The sequence below is a fragment of the Oncorhynchus clarkii genome, chromosome 8 (genome assembly GCF_045791955.1).
Source record: "Oncorhynchus clarkii lewisi isolate Uvic-CL-2024 chromosome 8, UVic_Ocla_1.0, whole genome shotgun sequence".
Taxonomy (NCBI): domain Eukaryota; kingdom Metazoa; phylum Chordata; class Actinopteri; order Salmoniformes; family Salmonidae; genus Oncorhynchus; species Oncorhynchus clarkii.
The window spans coordinates 10,766,049-10,781,378 of NC_092154.1; the positions used below are offsets into that span (position 1 = coordinate 10,766,049).

Genomic DNA, 15,330 nt, shown 5'->3' on the forward strand with positions numbered 1-15,330 from the left:
GAGACTCCGGCAGCTCAGGACAGACGGGAGACTCCGGCAGTTCAGGACAGACGGGAGACTCTGACAGCGCTGAGCAGGCGGGATCACCTGTAGGGAGGAGACGGAGAGACAGCCTGGTGCGGGGGGGCTGCTACCGGAGGCCTGGTGCGTGCAGGAGGCACCAGATAGACCAGACGGTGGAGGCGCACTAGAGGTCTCGAGCACCGAGCCTGCCCAACCCTACCTGGCTGGATACTCCCCGTAGCCAGGCCAGTGCGGCGAGGTGGAATAGACCCCACTGGGCTGTGCTGGCGAACCGGGAACACCATGCGTAGGGCTGGTGCCATGTACCCGGCCCAAGGAGATGCACTGGAGACCAGATGCGCTGACCCGGCTTCATGGCACCTGGCTTGATGCCCACTCTAGCCCGGCCGATACGAAGCACTGCACTGTAACGCACCGGGCTATGCCTGCGCACCGGGGACACCGTGTGCGCCTCACGGCATAACACGGTGCCTGCCCGGTCCACCTCTCTCCACGGTAAGCACGGGGAGTTGGGGTGCAGGTCTCCTACCTGACTTAGCCACACTCCCTGTGTGCCCCCCCAAATACATTTTTGGGGCTGCCTCTCGTCCCAGCCTCGCTGCCGCGCTGCCTCCTCATATCGCCACCTCTCAGCTTTCGCTGCCTCCAGCTCTGCCTTGGGACGGCGATATTCCCCAGCCTGTGCCCAGGGTCCCTTGTCGTCCAGAATTTCCTCCCATGTCCATGAGTCCAGAGATTTCTGCTGCTGCCCGTTACCATGCTGCTTGGTCCTTGGTTGGTAGGTGATTCTGTAATGGTCTTCTTCCTCCTCTGACGAGGAGTAGTAGAAAGGATCGGAGGACCAATGTGCAGAGTGGTAAGTGTTCATGATACTTTTAATAGAACACAGAAAAATACAAAATATCAATGTGAAATAACAAAAACCGAAACAGTTCCGTGTGGAAGACACAGAAAATAATCACCCACAAATCAAGGGTGAAAACAGGCTGCCTAAGTATGGTTTTCAATCAGGGACAACGATTGACAGCTGCCTCTGATTGAGAACCATACCAGGCCAAACACAGAAATACCAAATCATAGAAAAAGGAACATAGACTGCCCACCCCAACTCACGCCCTGACCATACTAAAACAAAGACAGAACAAAATAACTAAGGTCAGAACGTGACAGTTAGTCATCACCTCTACATAAAATAATTTTCACTGGGTGTGTGCCAGCTCATGTTTTCTATTCAACTTAACTGTCCACTACCATGACATAATTACTGAATTTTCACATTTCTAGACAATGAACCTGTCCAAATCACATTGATGGTGTGAGCCTGATAACCTGACAACACATTCCTAAGCAAATGAGTTGTGCTTACTTGGTTATTTCTCAGTTATGAAAGGTCCCCGCAAAAGAAAACATGGGATCAAATATTCTCAAGTTGTGTTAAAACTCTTGTGTTTTATTAAGGCTGCCCTTAATATCTTGTGTGGGCAGAGGCACAAGAGAAAGATAAATACGTTGGTCACAGCCAGTCAAAAAGACAGCAGAAACCGTTCAGGCGATGTCCGACCAAGTCATTTAAAACGGTTGAGGGAGTGTGGCTCAATAAAACACGTTAAACGAAATCATCTGTGGAATATCATCTTCCTGAAAGAGTCCAGTTTGTCCATGTCACCTTTTCATCAGAAATATATGCAAGGGACTGGCCCTCCTCTTCCAGCTCTATTTGAACCATCTGCCTTACAGTTCTATATCCCATACATCTATTCTATATTATAAACAGGGTGGGTCGAGCCCTGAATGCTGATTGGCTGACAGCCATGCTATATCAGACTGTATACCATGGGTATGACATAACTTTTATTTTTACTGTTCTAATTACGCTGGTAACCAGTTTATATTAGCAATAAGGCACCTCGGGGGTTTGTGATATATGGCCAATATTCCCATGGCTATGGGCTGTTTCCTAGCACGTTGCGTCATGCCCAAGAACAGCACTTAGCCGTGGTATATTGGCTATATATCACACTCCCTTGGGCCTTATTGCTTAAGTAACCCATAATACAAAAAAAGTTACATACAGGAGACTGAGTTGAAGAAACTGTAGAAGGCAATTCAAGTTTGCTGTTTCCATTTCCCTTTATACAATTTGTTAAACAGTTTATGTCCATCACTTTCTTGCACAGGAGGTTGGTGGCACCTTAATTGGGCGTGGTAGGGCTCGTGGTAATGGCTGGCGCGGAATAGGTGGAATGGTATCAAATACATGTTTGATGCCATTCTATTAGCTCCTTTCCGGCCATTATTATGAGCTGTCCTCCACTGCCTTGTTGGCATAATTGTTGCCCATGACATATATGGCTCATTATGACATCATCTTTCACTTAGACCGTTCCATGTCCCGTTATGTCTATGGGGTTGTAGTACTGGGTTGTACACGAGTTCAACCCCGTTTCAACTTTGCCCTGCTCCCCTTTCAGTTTAATGACTTAAGTATGGCACAATGACAAAGTTGCAGCCAGTTCATATTCTTAAACTGTTAAGATGATGCAGGTGTTACAGAATCATGTGACAAAGCAGGTCATTCTTTAGAGCACGCTCTGCATAGGCTGTCCTTGATCCTGTTTGTGTGTCTTTGTGGTGCCCTGCTACACTTGCCACTTTCACCTTTTGATCCCTCAGTTCACAGCTGTTGCACGTTTAATCTGGAGACAGGTCTGCCATCCAAAAGGCTTACACCTAATGACAATGGGACTTGATGCCCGTTTGCGTGCCTCAATCCTGGCCCAGGGACGCTGCGCTATGCTATCTAGCCACAGGGATCTGGCAAGTGGACACCTCTTGCTGAGCGGTGCTGGGCACATCGATGTTAGGATCATCGTCCACCTGGTAGCACTTGCCTAGGTTCTTGATGATTTTGAAGTTAGAGCGGGCCGTCTGGGCAATGCTGTTCTCCAGGAGCCAGCCGTCAGACTCCAGGTCGGGGTCACCCTGCCGTAGAAGGTTCTCCATAGCTGTCTGGAGATACCGCACGCCCGTCAGCACCCATAGCTGTTGGGAGAGAAAAGGGATTAGATGTCACTCTACCTTGTTACTACCTTGTAGCGCTACACTACCAGAGAGACAGAAAGAAACGATCAGCCACTTGGAGGTAAATGGAGGGTGAATTACACCGTAGATATCTCTTTGACCACAGACTTCTCCCACGGCCCCAGTGAGGGTACTGTTCCTGTGCTTCTCGGAGGCCGTACTGTCCCCTTCTAAAGGTGATCAGCCACTGGACAAATTGGTCTTGGGAGAGTGGCACCTCCCTGGAGACTGGGTACACCAATTGTCTTGCCCTCGGGGCCAACCTCCTCTGCCGTAGTTTGGTCACTGGACTGGAATGTCTGTCTGTCCTCCTGAAGCTTTGTCTGTCCCTGTAATGATTACATGCAGGAACTAGGTGCATCCCATCTCCACACCCACAGTTGTCATAAAACCAATATGGCATATGATGACAGCAATCACCTCATTCTTGACATTCTCCTCAAACTACCTGTGATGAGGCAGCCTTAGACCGGTCTCATCGACATTTTAAAAAGGTCTTTAAAAACATATATTTCATGAAGTTAATATTATCTAAAATGCAAAAGAATATACATGTGTGGTTTACATAAAGTGCACTAGTCCATTCCATAGCATAGCTATCCACCAGTTTAGGTGTGCCTGACCTTCATTTTTTGCTACCGAGTTGATTGCTCAGGTTTAAGCCATGTGTGGGGAGTTCGATAATTAGCCCGTAGTTCACCCATGTGCCCAGTCTCCCTGAGTAGTAGTTCTAATCATATTTTATTTGATTTAGCTCTGTCTTTTAAACTAAAGTGTACTTAACTAAATATGGTAATTTAAACTAATGAATGCAGTTAATTAACGTAAATCATGTTTTCTATTAACAAAGTAAAGTTCAACTAATTAAATGTACATTCTCATTAGTTAATTGTTATGAGGTTTTGGCCTAAGTTATAAATTCTGTAATTTTCTCTCAAATTGAGGTTGAATACCATTTTACAATGTGCTCCATATCAGTTTGTTTGTTGTGACCTGTATGTACAGACAGTTGATTTTAGCTGTCCTGGTAGACTCCCTTTATTCCCAGTAAGGGGGAGAGTTAAACTCTGTTTAGAGTTGGAAAAGGGGTAATCCCTAATTATACTGTGCAGCATTTAGGCCCTAGTCCTAGCTGCAGTAGGAACCCTATTGAGGGGCTGAGCTTAAGACTCACATTCATCAAGTTTTTTCAGAGTTTTTTAGTATCCTGAATGTTACTGCGATGGACCAGGCTGTTTTCAACCCAAGCCACGTTTCCTGAAAATCCTTCATTTGCGATAAATCAAGGACTCTTTTTCTACAACCGTGGGTCCTCCTCATCCCTACCTATTACTTCCCTTGGCTACTCTGGGTTCTATTCAACACTACCCCATAGTTATTAATATTACCACCATCACGTACCATGTCATGTCCAAGTTAATAGTGACTGTAGAGACAATAGTGACTTATTCAAAGTACAGGATAAGAATGGAGCTTTGTTAATGTAAAGCCAACCTCAAACAACCAGATGATGAGCACAATAAAGCCGATGGACTGCATGATGTTGGTGTAATGATCCAGCAGGACCTGGCGGCAGCCCCTCGTCCACAGGTTGCGCTCCTCCGTCTTCCAGTCATAGTTGTAGTGGGCGGAGTTGTTGGTGACCTGTGTCTGGATGCAGGGTCGTGGAGAGAATGTGTTACAGCAGCTAAAAGGCACTCCGTCCATCAGGTACTTTCCCTCCACATTACTCCTCAGACGGCTGCAGGAGAGAGAGTGAGATCTTTTAAGCCATTGTGCTTAGTTGTATTTTGGCATAAATCTGTCTTGCTACAGAATCAAAGCACAGACATAGACCTATGACTTTACTGATAACAAATGTTTTACTTTTTCTCATTCCTTTCACCCCAACTTCTGCATCATGAAGGAATAGATTAAGAAAACTGTCAATCTTACAGTGCCCCTTCCCAAACCAGACAGATAATGCATGCTAGCTGTTAGCAATGGCTCCAGAAACCACCTTCAGCTCATTTAAAACTGCACACAGAGCCATACAAATGGTATCCATGAGTTCATCTGAATCTGGGTAAGTTATCCCTTTAAGGTTAGGTTAACTTAAGCATTTACTCAGGAGGTACACATTACATATATTAGCCATATGGAAAAGGTAGATCAATTTAATACTGGACTTCCATCACTATTGACATTTTTTACCTGGGCTTTGAATCTGTTTGTATAAGTCACTTTGATACAGTAAAAAAACAACACAAAAAACAAGACCAAATATTGAAAGATAAATTATTCAACCTGCCGCGTATGGTAATTTCTTGTCACAGTGAACTCTTGACTCCTACTGGATAAGCCTCTCTCGTAACCTTCGACCTCACATTTTTCAGTCGATACAGTGTTGCTGCTTAACAGTTTGACTGGGCAGCTTAATGAAGAGGTGGTGTTGGCAGCTCGTAGCATCTGCTTCCAGTATTGTTATGTGTTAGTATGTATTTAGTATGTATGTATTTTGTCACAGTCTTGAAAGGCACATTTTGTTGGGGTTATTCACAGGTTCAATTGGATTGATCAAGTACCTTCAACTCTGGCCCTCTCAGCTGGGTAGACTATGGCCCTGTCAGTTGGCTAGACTGTGGCCCTAATGGCTGGGTAGACTCTAGCACTGATGGCTGGGTAGAGGGGCCAGACAGGACCAGAGCTGGGTAGAGGGGCCAGACAGGACCAGAGCTGGGTAGAGGGGCCAGAGAGGACCAGAGCTGAGTAGAGGGGCCAGACAGGACCAGAGCTGGGTAGAGGGGCCAGACAGGACCAAAGCTGGGTAGAGGGTGGTGTGGGTGGGTACTGTACTGTACTCCTTTGTACTTACTCTGTTACTTCACTGTTGGTCATGTCCAACCAGCGGTTGTTGATCCATTGGACATGGAACCAATCGCGGAAGCCGGCGTTTCCGCAACACTGGAATTGGATTTGCAGCAAATCCACTGTGCGCTTGAGATAACATCGTCCCGGCGTGCCTGTGTCCTTGTAGTAGAGCATGGCGTTACGCAATCCCAGAAATAGTGACTCCTCCAGTTCGTTCCTCATGCTGTAGCACATGAGCGCACCCACCAGGATGCAGAAGGTAAAGAGGAAGGTGCACACGATGTACGGTAGCATCAGCAACTTCCATCGCAGGAACTTGGTGGTGTCAACACAATCGTAGCAGATCTTGCCGCCCAGGAAGTTGATGACACAGGCCACCAGGCCCGTGGCGATGAGCATGTTGGGCACTGAGTGGACATCAGCAGACATCAGCTCCTTCCGTTTCTGGATCTCCACCTTCAGGAAGAGGCCCAGGCTGAAGAGGATGATGCCCGTTAACACAGAGATCCAGTTGAGGACCCACAACACCAGGGCTAGCTTGCCCCGAGTGGTCTTGGTGAACGTCACCTTTAAGACCGCCATTTTGTCTACGTATCCTGTCAAAGTCTGTCCTTCTCATCCAGAAGAGACAAACAGGTCCAGTGGTACAGTGGTTTGGAGGACAGAAGGGAGAGGTGAATTTTAGAAAGGGTAAGGGTTGTGGACCAATGGGGAAGAGGGATGGATGGGGGATGTAGAAAGGTGCCAAGCTATTTTCTGGAGGACCTCATAAGCAGCTTAGCTGAGGTATTTCTGTACTTTTGGCCGGTGGCCTTAGCCACGAAAGACAGCACGTCCTGAGAGCAACAAAAAGAAAAAAAACAACAGCAATTATGTTTCACATCACCATCGTATCACTAACAGACCTAATAACATTAATATGGAATCCAATACTAAATATGATTGAAAGGAACACTTCTGTTCAAGTTTGGTAATAGCATTTCACCTTTTGACCCCACGCTACTTTGACCCCATTGTTATTGGAGAAGCAATACATTATATTTGAATACTTTGGAAATGTAGTAGAACTAAACAAAGGGATTGTGACGTGATGGTTATGCATTATAATCACTGTGCTGTTGTAGTAACTAGTGCTAGTGCTGTGGGAGGCTTTAGTTTGACTTATTCAATAAGACAAATGACAAATAGAAGCAAGTTATAACAACTTCATAACCCATACAACCCCAGCAACAATATCCACGCACAACATCTACAGTTACCAAGTCAACAAACACATTTACTTCGGCTTTTACCTGTAGCTCTATATCTGCAGCATTCACATTGTCAACCGAAGGCTTTGGGACCATCTTTCTGTATTTTGGTGCCTTCGATATTCCCTTTTGCCAAATGTCATCCTCAGAGAAGGTAAGGAGGTCTATCTCGACATGGACGAGTAAGATGGAGCCCGAGGCTGAAGAGAAGAAGAGTGGCATACATTTCCCTACCCTGACATCTCCTAGCCACAACTGTTAATCCCCTTAACATTAGTTTACCCCGTAATCTTAACAGTCCCCACTTCCAACCACCTGGACCAATCAACATGCGTGCAGCACTTGGTGGCGTTTTTCTTCTCCTGTTCCTGCCCTCTTAAGTGTTTGTGTTTATGGGGGATACTTATCCCATGCAAAGCAAAAACCCTTCTTACTTATCCACCATTGACCATGGTCAAACCATTTCAATGACTCACCCCTAATCATTTTAGCCAGTGTAGCATTTTGAAATGTTTTTTTGATGTCCCACCAATGTCTTATGTTTTATTTTGTTTATAAATGTTTCACCTTTATTTAACCAGGTAGGCTGGTTGAGAACAAGTTCTAATTTACAACTGCGACCTGGCCAAGCAGTTCGACACATACAACAACACAGAGTTTACACATGGCATAAACAAACATACAGTCAATAATACAGTAGAAAAAAGAGAAACAAGTATATATACAGTGTGTGCAAATGAGGTAAGATAAGGGAGGTAAGGCAATAAAATAGGCCATAGTGGCGAGGTAATTATGATATAGCAATTAAACACTGGCGTTATAGATGTGCAGAAGATGAATGTGCAAGTAGAGATAGCGGGGTGGAAAGGAGCAAAATAGAAAAATAAAAAATACAGTATGGGGATGAGGTAGTCAGATGGGCTATTTACAGATGGGCTATGTAAAGTTGCAGTGATCTGTGAGCTGCTCTGACATCTTGTGCTTGAAGTTAGTGAGGGAGATAAGAGTCTCCAGCTTCAGCGATTTTTACAGTTCGTTCCAGTCATTGGCAGCAGAGAACTGGAAGGAAAGACGGCCAAAGGAGGAATTGGCTTTGGGGATGACCAGTGAAACATACCTGCTGGAGCTCGTGCTGTGGGTAGGTGCTGCTATGGTGACCAGTGAACTGAGATAAGGCGGGGCTTTACCTAGCAAAGACTTGTAGATGACCTGGCCAGTGGGTATGGTGACGAGTATAAAGCGAGGGCCAGCAAACGAGAGCGTACAGGTCGCAGTGGTGGGTAGTATATGGGGCTTTGGTGACAACACGGATGGCACTGTGATAGACTGCATCCAATTGGTTGAGTAGAGTGTTGGAGGCTATTATGTAAATGACATTGCCGAAGTCGAGGATCGGTAGGATAGTCAGTTTTCCGAGGGTATGTTTGGCAGCATGAGGGAAGGAGGCTTTTTTGCGAAATAGGAAGCCAATTCTAGATTTAATTTTGAATTGGAGATGCTTTTAACATTGGACTTTAGGAATCTGGGGCTTAACTGTTTTGACTTCTGGTATCTGTCACTGTCAGGTATCTGTAGTGTACAAACAGGGGTGGCAAACAGTTGAAGTCGGAAGTTTACATACACTTTAGGTTGGAGTCGTTTCTCAACCACTCTACAAATTTCTTCTTAACAAACTATAGCTTTGGCAAGGCGGTTAGGACATCTACCTTCTGCATGACAAAAGTAATTTTTCCAACAATTGTTTACAGACAGATTATTTCACTTATAATTCACTGCATCACAATTCCAGTGGGTCAGAAGTTTACATACACTAAGTTGACTTTGCCTTTAAACAGCTTGGAAAATACCAGAAAATGATGTCATGGCTTTAGAAGCTTCTGAAAGGCTAACTGACATCATTTGAGTCAATTGAAGGTGTACCTGTGGATGTATTTCAAGGCCTACCTTCAAACTCAGTGCCTCTAAGATTGACATCATGGGGAAATCAAAATAAATCAGCCAAGACCTCAGAAAATAAATTGTAGACCTCCACAAGTCTGATTCATCCTTGGGAGTAATTTCCAAATGCCTAAAGGTACCAGATCCATTTGTACAAACAATAGCATGCAAGTATAAACACCATGGGACCACGCAGCCGTCATAGTGCTCTGGAAGGAGACACATTCTGTCTCCTAGAGATGAACGTACTTTTGTGCGAAAAGTGCAAATCAATCCCAGAACAACTGCAAAGGACCTTGAGAAGATGCTGGAGGAAAAAGGTACAAAAGTATCTATATCCACAGTAAAACGAGTCCTATATCGACATAACCTGAAAGGCCGCTCAGCAAGGAAGAAGCAACTGCTCCAAAACCGCCATAAAAATGCCAGACTATGGTTTGCAACTGCACATGGGGACAAAGATTGTACTTTTTGGAGAAATGTCCTCTGGTCTGATGAAACAAAAATAGGACTGTTTGGCCATAATGAACATCGTTATGTTTGGAGGAAAAAGGGGGAGGCTTGCAAGCCGAAGAACACCATCCCAACCGTGAAGCACGGGGGTGGCAGCATCATGTTGTGGGGGTGCTTTGCTGCAGGAGGGACTGTTGCACTTCACCAAACAGATGGCATCATGAGGTAGGAAAATTATGTGGATATATTGAAGCAACATCTCAAGACATCAGCCAGGAAGTTAAAGCTTGGTCGCAAATGGACAATGACCCCAAGCATACTTCCAAAGTTGTGTCAAAATAGCTTAAGGACAACAAAGTCAAAGTATTGGAGTGGTCATCACAAAGCCCTTACCTCCATCATATAGAACATTTGTGGGCAGAACTGAAAAAGCGTGTGCGAGCATGGAGGCCAACAAACCTGACTAAGTTACACCAGCTCTGTCAGGAGGAATGGGCCAAAATTCACCCAACTTATTGTGGGAAGCTTGTGGAAGGCTAACCGAAAGGTTTGACCCAAGTTAAACAATTCAAAGGCAATGCCTCCAAACACTAATTGAGTGTATGTAAACTTCTGACCCACTGGGAATGTTATGAAAGAAATAAAACCTGAAATAAATCATTCTCTCTACTATTATTCTGACATTTCACATTCTTAAAATAAAGTGGTGATCCTAACTGACCTAAACCAGGGAATATTTACTAGGATTAAATGTCAGGAATTGTGAAAAACTGAGTTTAAATGTATTTGGCTAAGGTGTATGTAAACTTCGGACTTCAACTGTATGTACCCTGGTATGTAATCCACTCTGTGTCCACTCACTCTGTTAATCTGTGGGTACAATAACAACATCCTTAAATCATGCCAATTACCCAGGATCCCATTCTTCATCTTTACAGGGTGAACAATGTGGTCGTCTAGTCTACACAAGACAACAATGAGAGACTAATGAGCTTGTTTTGTTATGGTAAATGAAGCTGTCAATAAAAAGTCAATAATAGTATTATAAGTGATTGTTTGACATGGAGTACAGTTTGTGTCATGTAGATTTTAATGGACGAGAACAGACAGCCACTAAAAGCTTACATCCTCCCTGTACACTGATTAACTGTCTAACCACTAGTACGGTTATAAATTGATTCTTGACTGAGGTCATGACTTCTTGAACTGGCATCATGATTAGATTTAATTAGATGTGTCTGCCCTTACAGACGGTTGCTCTTGGAAACCTCAGAGAGATTCCCTGAATGCAGAGATGAAATCACTTCTGATGAATTGGTTCAAACTAATTGTAGGTGAAAAGCAGCAAGATAATTTTTACAATTACAAATTATATTGACTATAATAAAACATTACTACCAGTAGCCATTTTGAATTGCTTTCTGTATTTAAACATATGTAGGTATTTTCACAATAGAAAACTATATTTTTCTCTGCAGCTCTTTCAATGCCTTCCTGAACCTACAGGTGGTGTTGTGCCTTCACCTCCAAGTTTGACACTGTCTCAGAGAACGGGACTATGCCCTGCAGGTGAGCCCGCATCTCTGAAGTGTTCGGTAACCCGTAATATGAAAGATATCTGTTAGCGTAAGCATAATTAATGCTCTGCTTATTAGAAATAATAATTACAAATAAAGTAATACCAAGTGTTCTAACACAATTTGGAAGGTACCTGTTGGCATGAGCATCATTGAAATACTCTGCTTATGAATGTGTTATGAAGTCCTTATCTTGTTACCCTTCAAATACCCTTCAAATAACCTTCAAAGGAAAAGTCGTAGCAGCCGTCCAATGAAATGTCGATTACAAATGTATGATGCTGACGTGTTTCGACACTCCCTGGCACCACCTGGCACCACCTTGCTCTCTGATAGACTTGATGAATTCCTCTTCTATTCTCATATCCTTTCAGGTCTGCACGATGTCCCGTGGAGCAGGGGCTAGGCGTTTTTTTGGAATTCCTAATAACCTTGCAGAATCACTACATTCCGGGTTTTGTGTTGACCGTTTCTCTACGGTCAATTAAAGAGAATATGCTGATCAAACATACAGATTATCAAGCATACCTGTTGATATTGTAACGGATTTTGAGAGGTTTCCCTGATCGGGACTCAATCCCGGTGTCCGGCAACTGTCAAGCCAGCATCTTTACCGTTACACCCAAGAGGTTGGAACCCCTTGACGAGGTTGCTAGGTGTTGTGTTAAGGTCGTAGGTTGCTAGGTGTTGTGTTAAGGTCGTAGGTTGCTAGGTGTTGTGTTAAGGTCGTAGGTTGCTAGGTGTTGTGTTAAGGTCGTAGGTTGCTAGGTGTTGTGTTAAGGTCGTAGGTTGCTAGGTGTTGTGTTAAGGTCGTAGGTTGCTAGGTGTTGTGTTAAGGTCGTAGGTTGCTAGGTGTTGTGTTAAGGTCGCTACAACAGGGATCGCCTAGTGCATAGAAACGATATTAGTCAATAGTGCTTTTTGAGGTTGGTTTGGTTTCAGTTCAATTATTTCTTTTAAATAATAATGGTTTTCAATTTCAATCTTTTTTTTTGTGCATTATGTGGGTTGAATGCTGCAACACAGAATAAAACAATTACTAAATGTCCCATGATGGTAGTGACTGACCAAAACTGCATTTCACTTATTAACCATCATTCATTCACATGACTTTACTTAAATAAAAACATTACAGTTGTTGTGTATTATTACATTTGTTTTATTTGATGACTTTACTATTTCATTCCAAGTCATCATCTCATCTCTATGGAGCTACTGCCTATGCTGTCTGACAACATCAACATTTTACTCGTTCTTGACTCAGCACGATTAGTTAAACATTGCGGAAGGAAATATACCAGTTGATTAGAACCACAGATCTTAGGTCTGTTTTCTACATGTTTGTGTTCGTGTTCAACACATCTCAAACTTTACAAATTGATATTTTAACTATTCAACCCCATATCGCTGCTCAAGTTAGTACAATATTTACCCGGTGCCCACAGCCCATCATTCTCTGTGTGCCAGCGATGACAGAAAAAGTCCTGCTTACAGCCCTCTTCTGGCTATTCACAGTCATCGCAATACAGTCATTGGCTTTTCAGTCATTGCTTGGAGAAACACACCAAAGAGGATATATATACACAGATTGTACAAAACATTAACAACATCTTCCTAATATTGAGTTGCACCCCCTTTTGCCCTCAGATCAGCCTTAATTTGTTGAGGCGTGGACTCTACAAGGTGTCAAAAGCATGCCACAGGGATGCTGGCCCATGTTGACTCCAATGCTTCCCACAGTTGTGTCAAGTTGGTTGGATGTCCTTTGGATGGTAGACCATTCTTGATACACACAGGAAACTGTTGAGCTTGGAAAACCCAGCAGCGTTGCAGTTCTTGACAGAGGTTTGACTGTATAGGTTAAGCTATATAATGTGTGTCACTGCATGGGCAGAACACTTGGAATGTTTAGCAAGAATAAATAACAGACGCTTGCCCCTTTTAATCATCACAGCCCGTCTCAGTCAATCAAGACTGTATAACTAATACAGGGCGGCAGGGTAGCCTAGCGGTTAGAGCGTTGAACTAGTAACCGAAGGGTTGCAAGTTCAATTCCCCGAGCTGACAATGTACAAAACTGTCGTTCTGCCCCTGAACAAGGCAGTTAACCCACTGTTCCTAGGCCGTCATTGAAAATAAGAATTTGTTCTTAACTGACTTGCTTAGTAAAATAATAAATATAAATAAATAATAGAAAGACACGTGTGGAGGTCTCGCCAGCCAGCTACATATGATATCCATCAATGTATCCCGAACAAAAAATATAAACGCAACATGTAAAGTGTGGGTCCCATGTTTCATGAACTGAAAGAAAAGATCCCAGACATTTTCCATACGAACAAAAATAATATTTTTCTAAAAATGACTTGTTTCGAATTTTGAATGGATCACATTTCATTTTCATTTGATTACATGGTGTCCTTCATATGTTTTCCAGCTGTCCAATGATGTATGTGGATAGCTGTTCTTGCTATTGGTGTTGCCATTACAGATGTTGATATTATATGTTAACATTGTTTTTGTAAACATTCATTTGGTATTATTTTGTGTGCATGTAACTGTCTTAATTAACAGAAATCCAGCTACAAATATTCTAATGTATTGGAAAAACTTCAATTCAATAGTTGACGGTATTGACGGCATTGAGAGACCATCCCTTGGCTTTTTCCAAATATCACGTTATAAGGTATACCGCCCAAGCCTACCATGTATAAAACATTTAGTGCTCAAGTATCTTAAAAATTGTGAATGTTTTTTATGCAAACAGAAAGTACTCATGAAATCTTACCAGTTGAATTTCCTCTTGAAAAGCTGTGTCCGCACAGTCCTTGATGTCAATCGTGGCCGTTTCAGGCACTACTCCAAACACCTCATGTTGAATTGCAAGACTCAACCAAGATAAGTACTGTATGGTCCATCCTTGGAGAAATTAGTGGCCAATCATGTGGCCGGCCCACGACAAAGAGATCACTCTCCAGCAGGGATGAAGAGGAGGGGACAAGATGATCCTCCTCACCCTCAAAAGAGCAGTGTGCCTCAGCCTCCTGCAACTTGATGTACAGGTGGATCAAGGAAAAGCGTGTTAGAGTTCATTTTAATAATGAGGACACCTGTTCCTGGTGTGCAACTGCTTGTCTGCGTAACAGTATTGTCATTATTCAACTTAGGCAGATAAGTTAGCAGTAGCGCAATTTGGAAAAATACAATACGAATTGTATCACTCACCTAAAGTCCGTGCTGGAGTTTGGATATTATTGTTGTGAAGAAATGTCTCGTCATGTAACGGTTTTCTGTATGAGAAGGAGAGTCGGACCAAAATGCAGCGTGTAGATTGCGATCCATGTTTTAATAACCAAACATAAAACACGAATCAATACAAACACTACAAAATAAAGAACGTAATGAAAACCTAAACAGCCCTATCTGGTGAAAACACATAGACAGGAACAATCACCCACAAACACACAGTGAAACCCAGGCTACCTAAATATGGTTCCCAATCAGAGACAATGACGAACACCTGCCTCTGATTGAGAACCATATCAGGCCGAACATAGAACTAGACAAACTAGACATGTAACATAGAATGCCCACTCAGATCACACCCTGACCAACCAAAACATAGAAACATACAAAGTAAACTATGGTCAGGGTGTGACAGTACCCCCCCCCCCCAAGGTGCGGACTCCGGCCGCAAAACCTGAACCTATAGGGGAGGGTCTGGGTGGGCATCTGTCCGCGGTGGCGGCTCTGGCGCTGGACGTGGACCCCACTCCATAATAGTCTTAGTCCACCTCCTTAGCGTCCCTAGATAGGTTACCCTCCTAAATGACAGCTCGGGACAGAGGTAGCTCGGGACTGATGGGTAGCTCAGCACTGAGAGGAAGCTCAGCACTGAGAGGAAGCTCAGCACTGAGAGGAAGCTCAGCACTGAGAGGAAGCTCAGGCAGGTAGTTGGATCCGGCAGATCCTGGCTGGCTGGCGGTTCTGGCAGATCCTGGCTGACTGGCAGATCTGGCAGATCCTGGCTGACTGGCAGATCTGGCAGATCCTGGCTGACTGGCAGATCTGGCAGATCCTGGCTGACTGGCAGATCCTGGCTGATCTGGCAGATCCTGGCTGATCTGGCAGAGTCTGGTCGACTGGCAGATCTGGCA

At 43.9% G+C, this 15,330-nt stretch overlaps 1 protein-coding gene across 1 annotated transcript; it reads right to left on the reverse strand.

Moving 5' to 3' along the window:
• Positions 1-2,337: 2,337 nt before the first annotated feature.
• Positions 2,338-7,430, reverse strand: LOC139415502 (photoreceptor outer segment membrane glycoprotein 2-like). The gene is made up of 4 exons (XM_071163608.1): positions 7,248-7,430; positions 5,960-6,791; positions 4,600-4,846; positions 2,338-3,066 (listed from the first exon to the last, which is right to left on the reverse strand). Exons 2-4 carry the CDS (start codon positions 6,535-6,537, stop codon positions 2,821-2,823), a joined length of 1,071 nt encoding a protein of 356 aa, XP_071019709.1. The 5' UTR covers positions 6,538-6,791; positions 7,248-7,430; the 3' UTR covers positions 2,338-2,820.
• Positions 7,431-15,330: the final 7,900 nt, after the last annotated feature.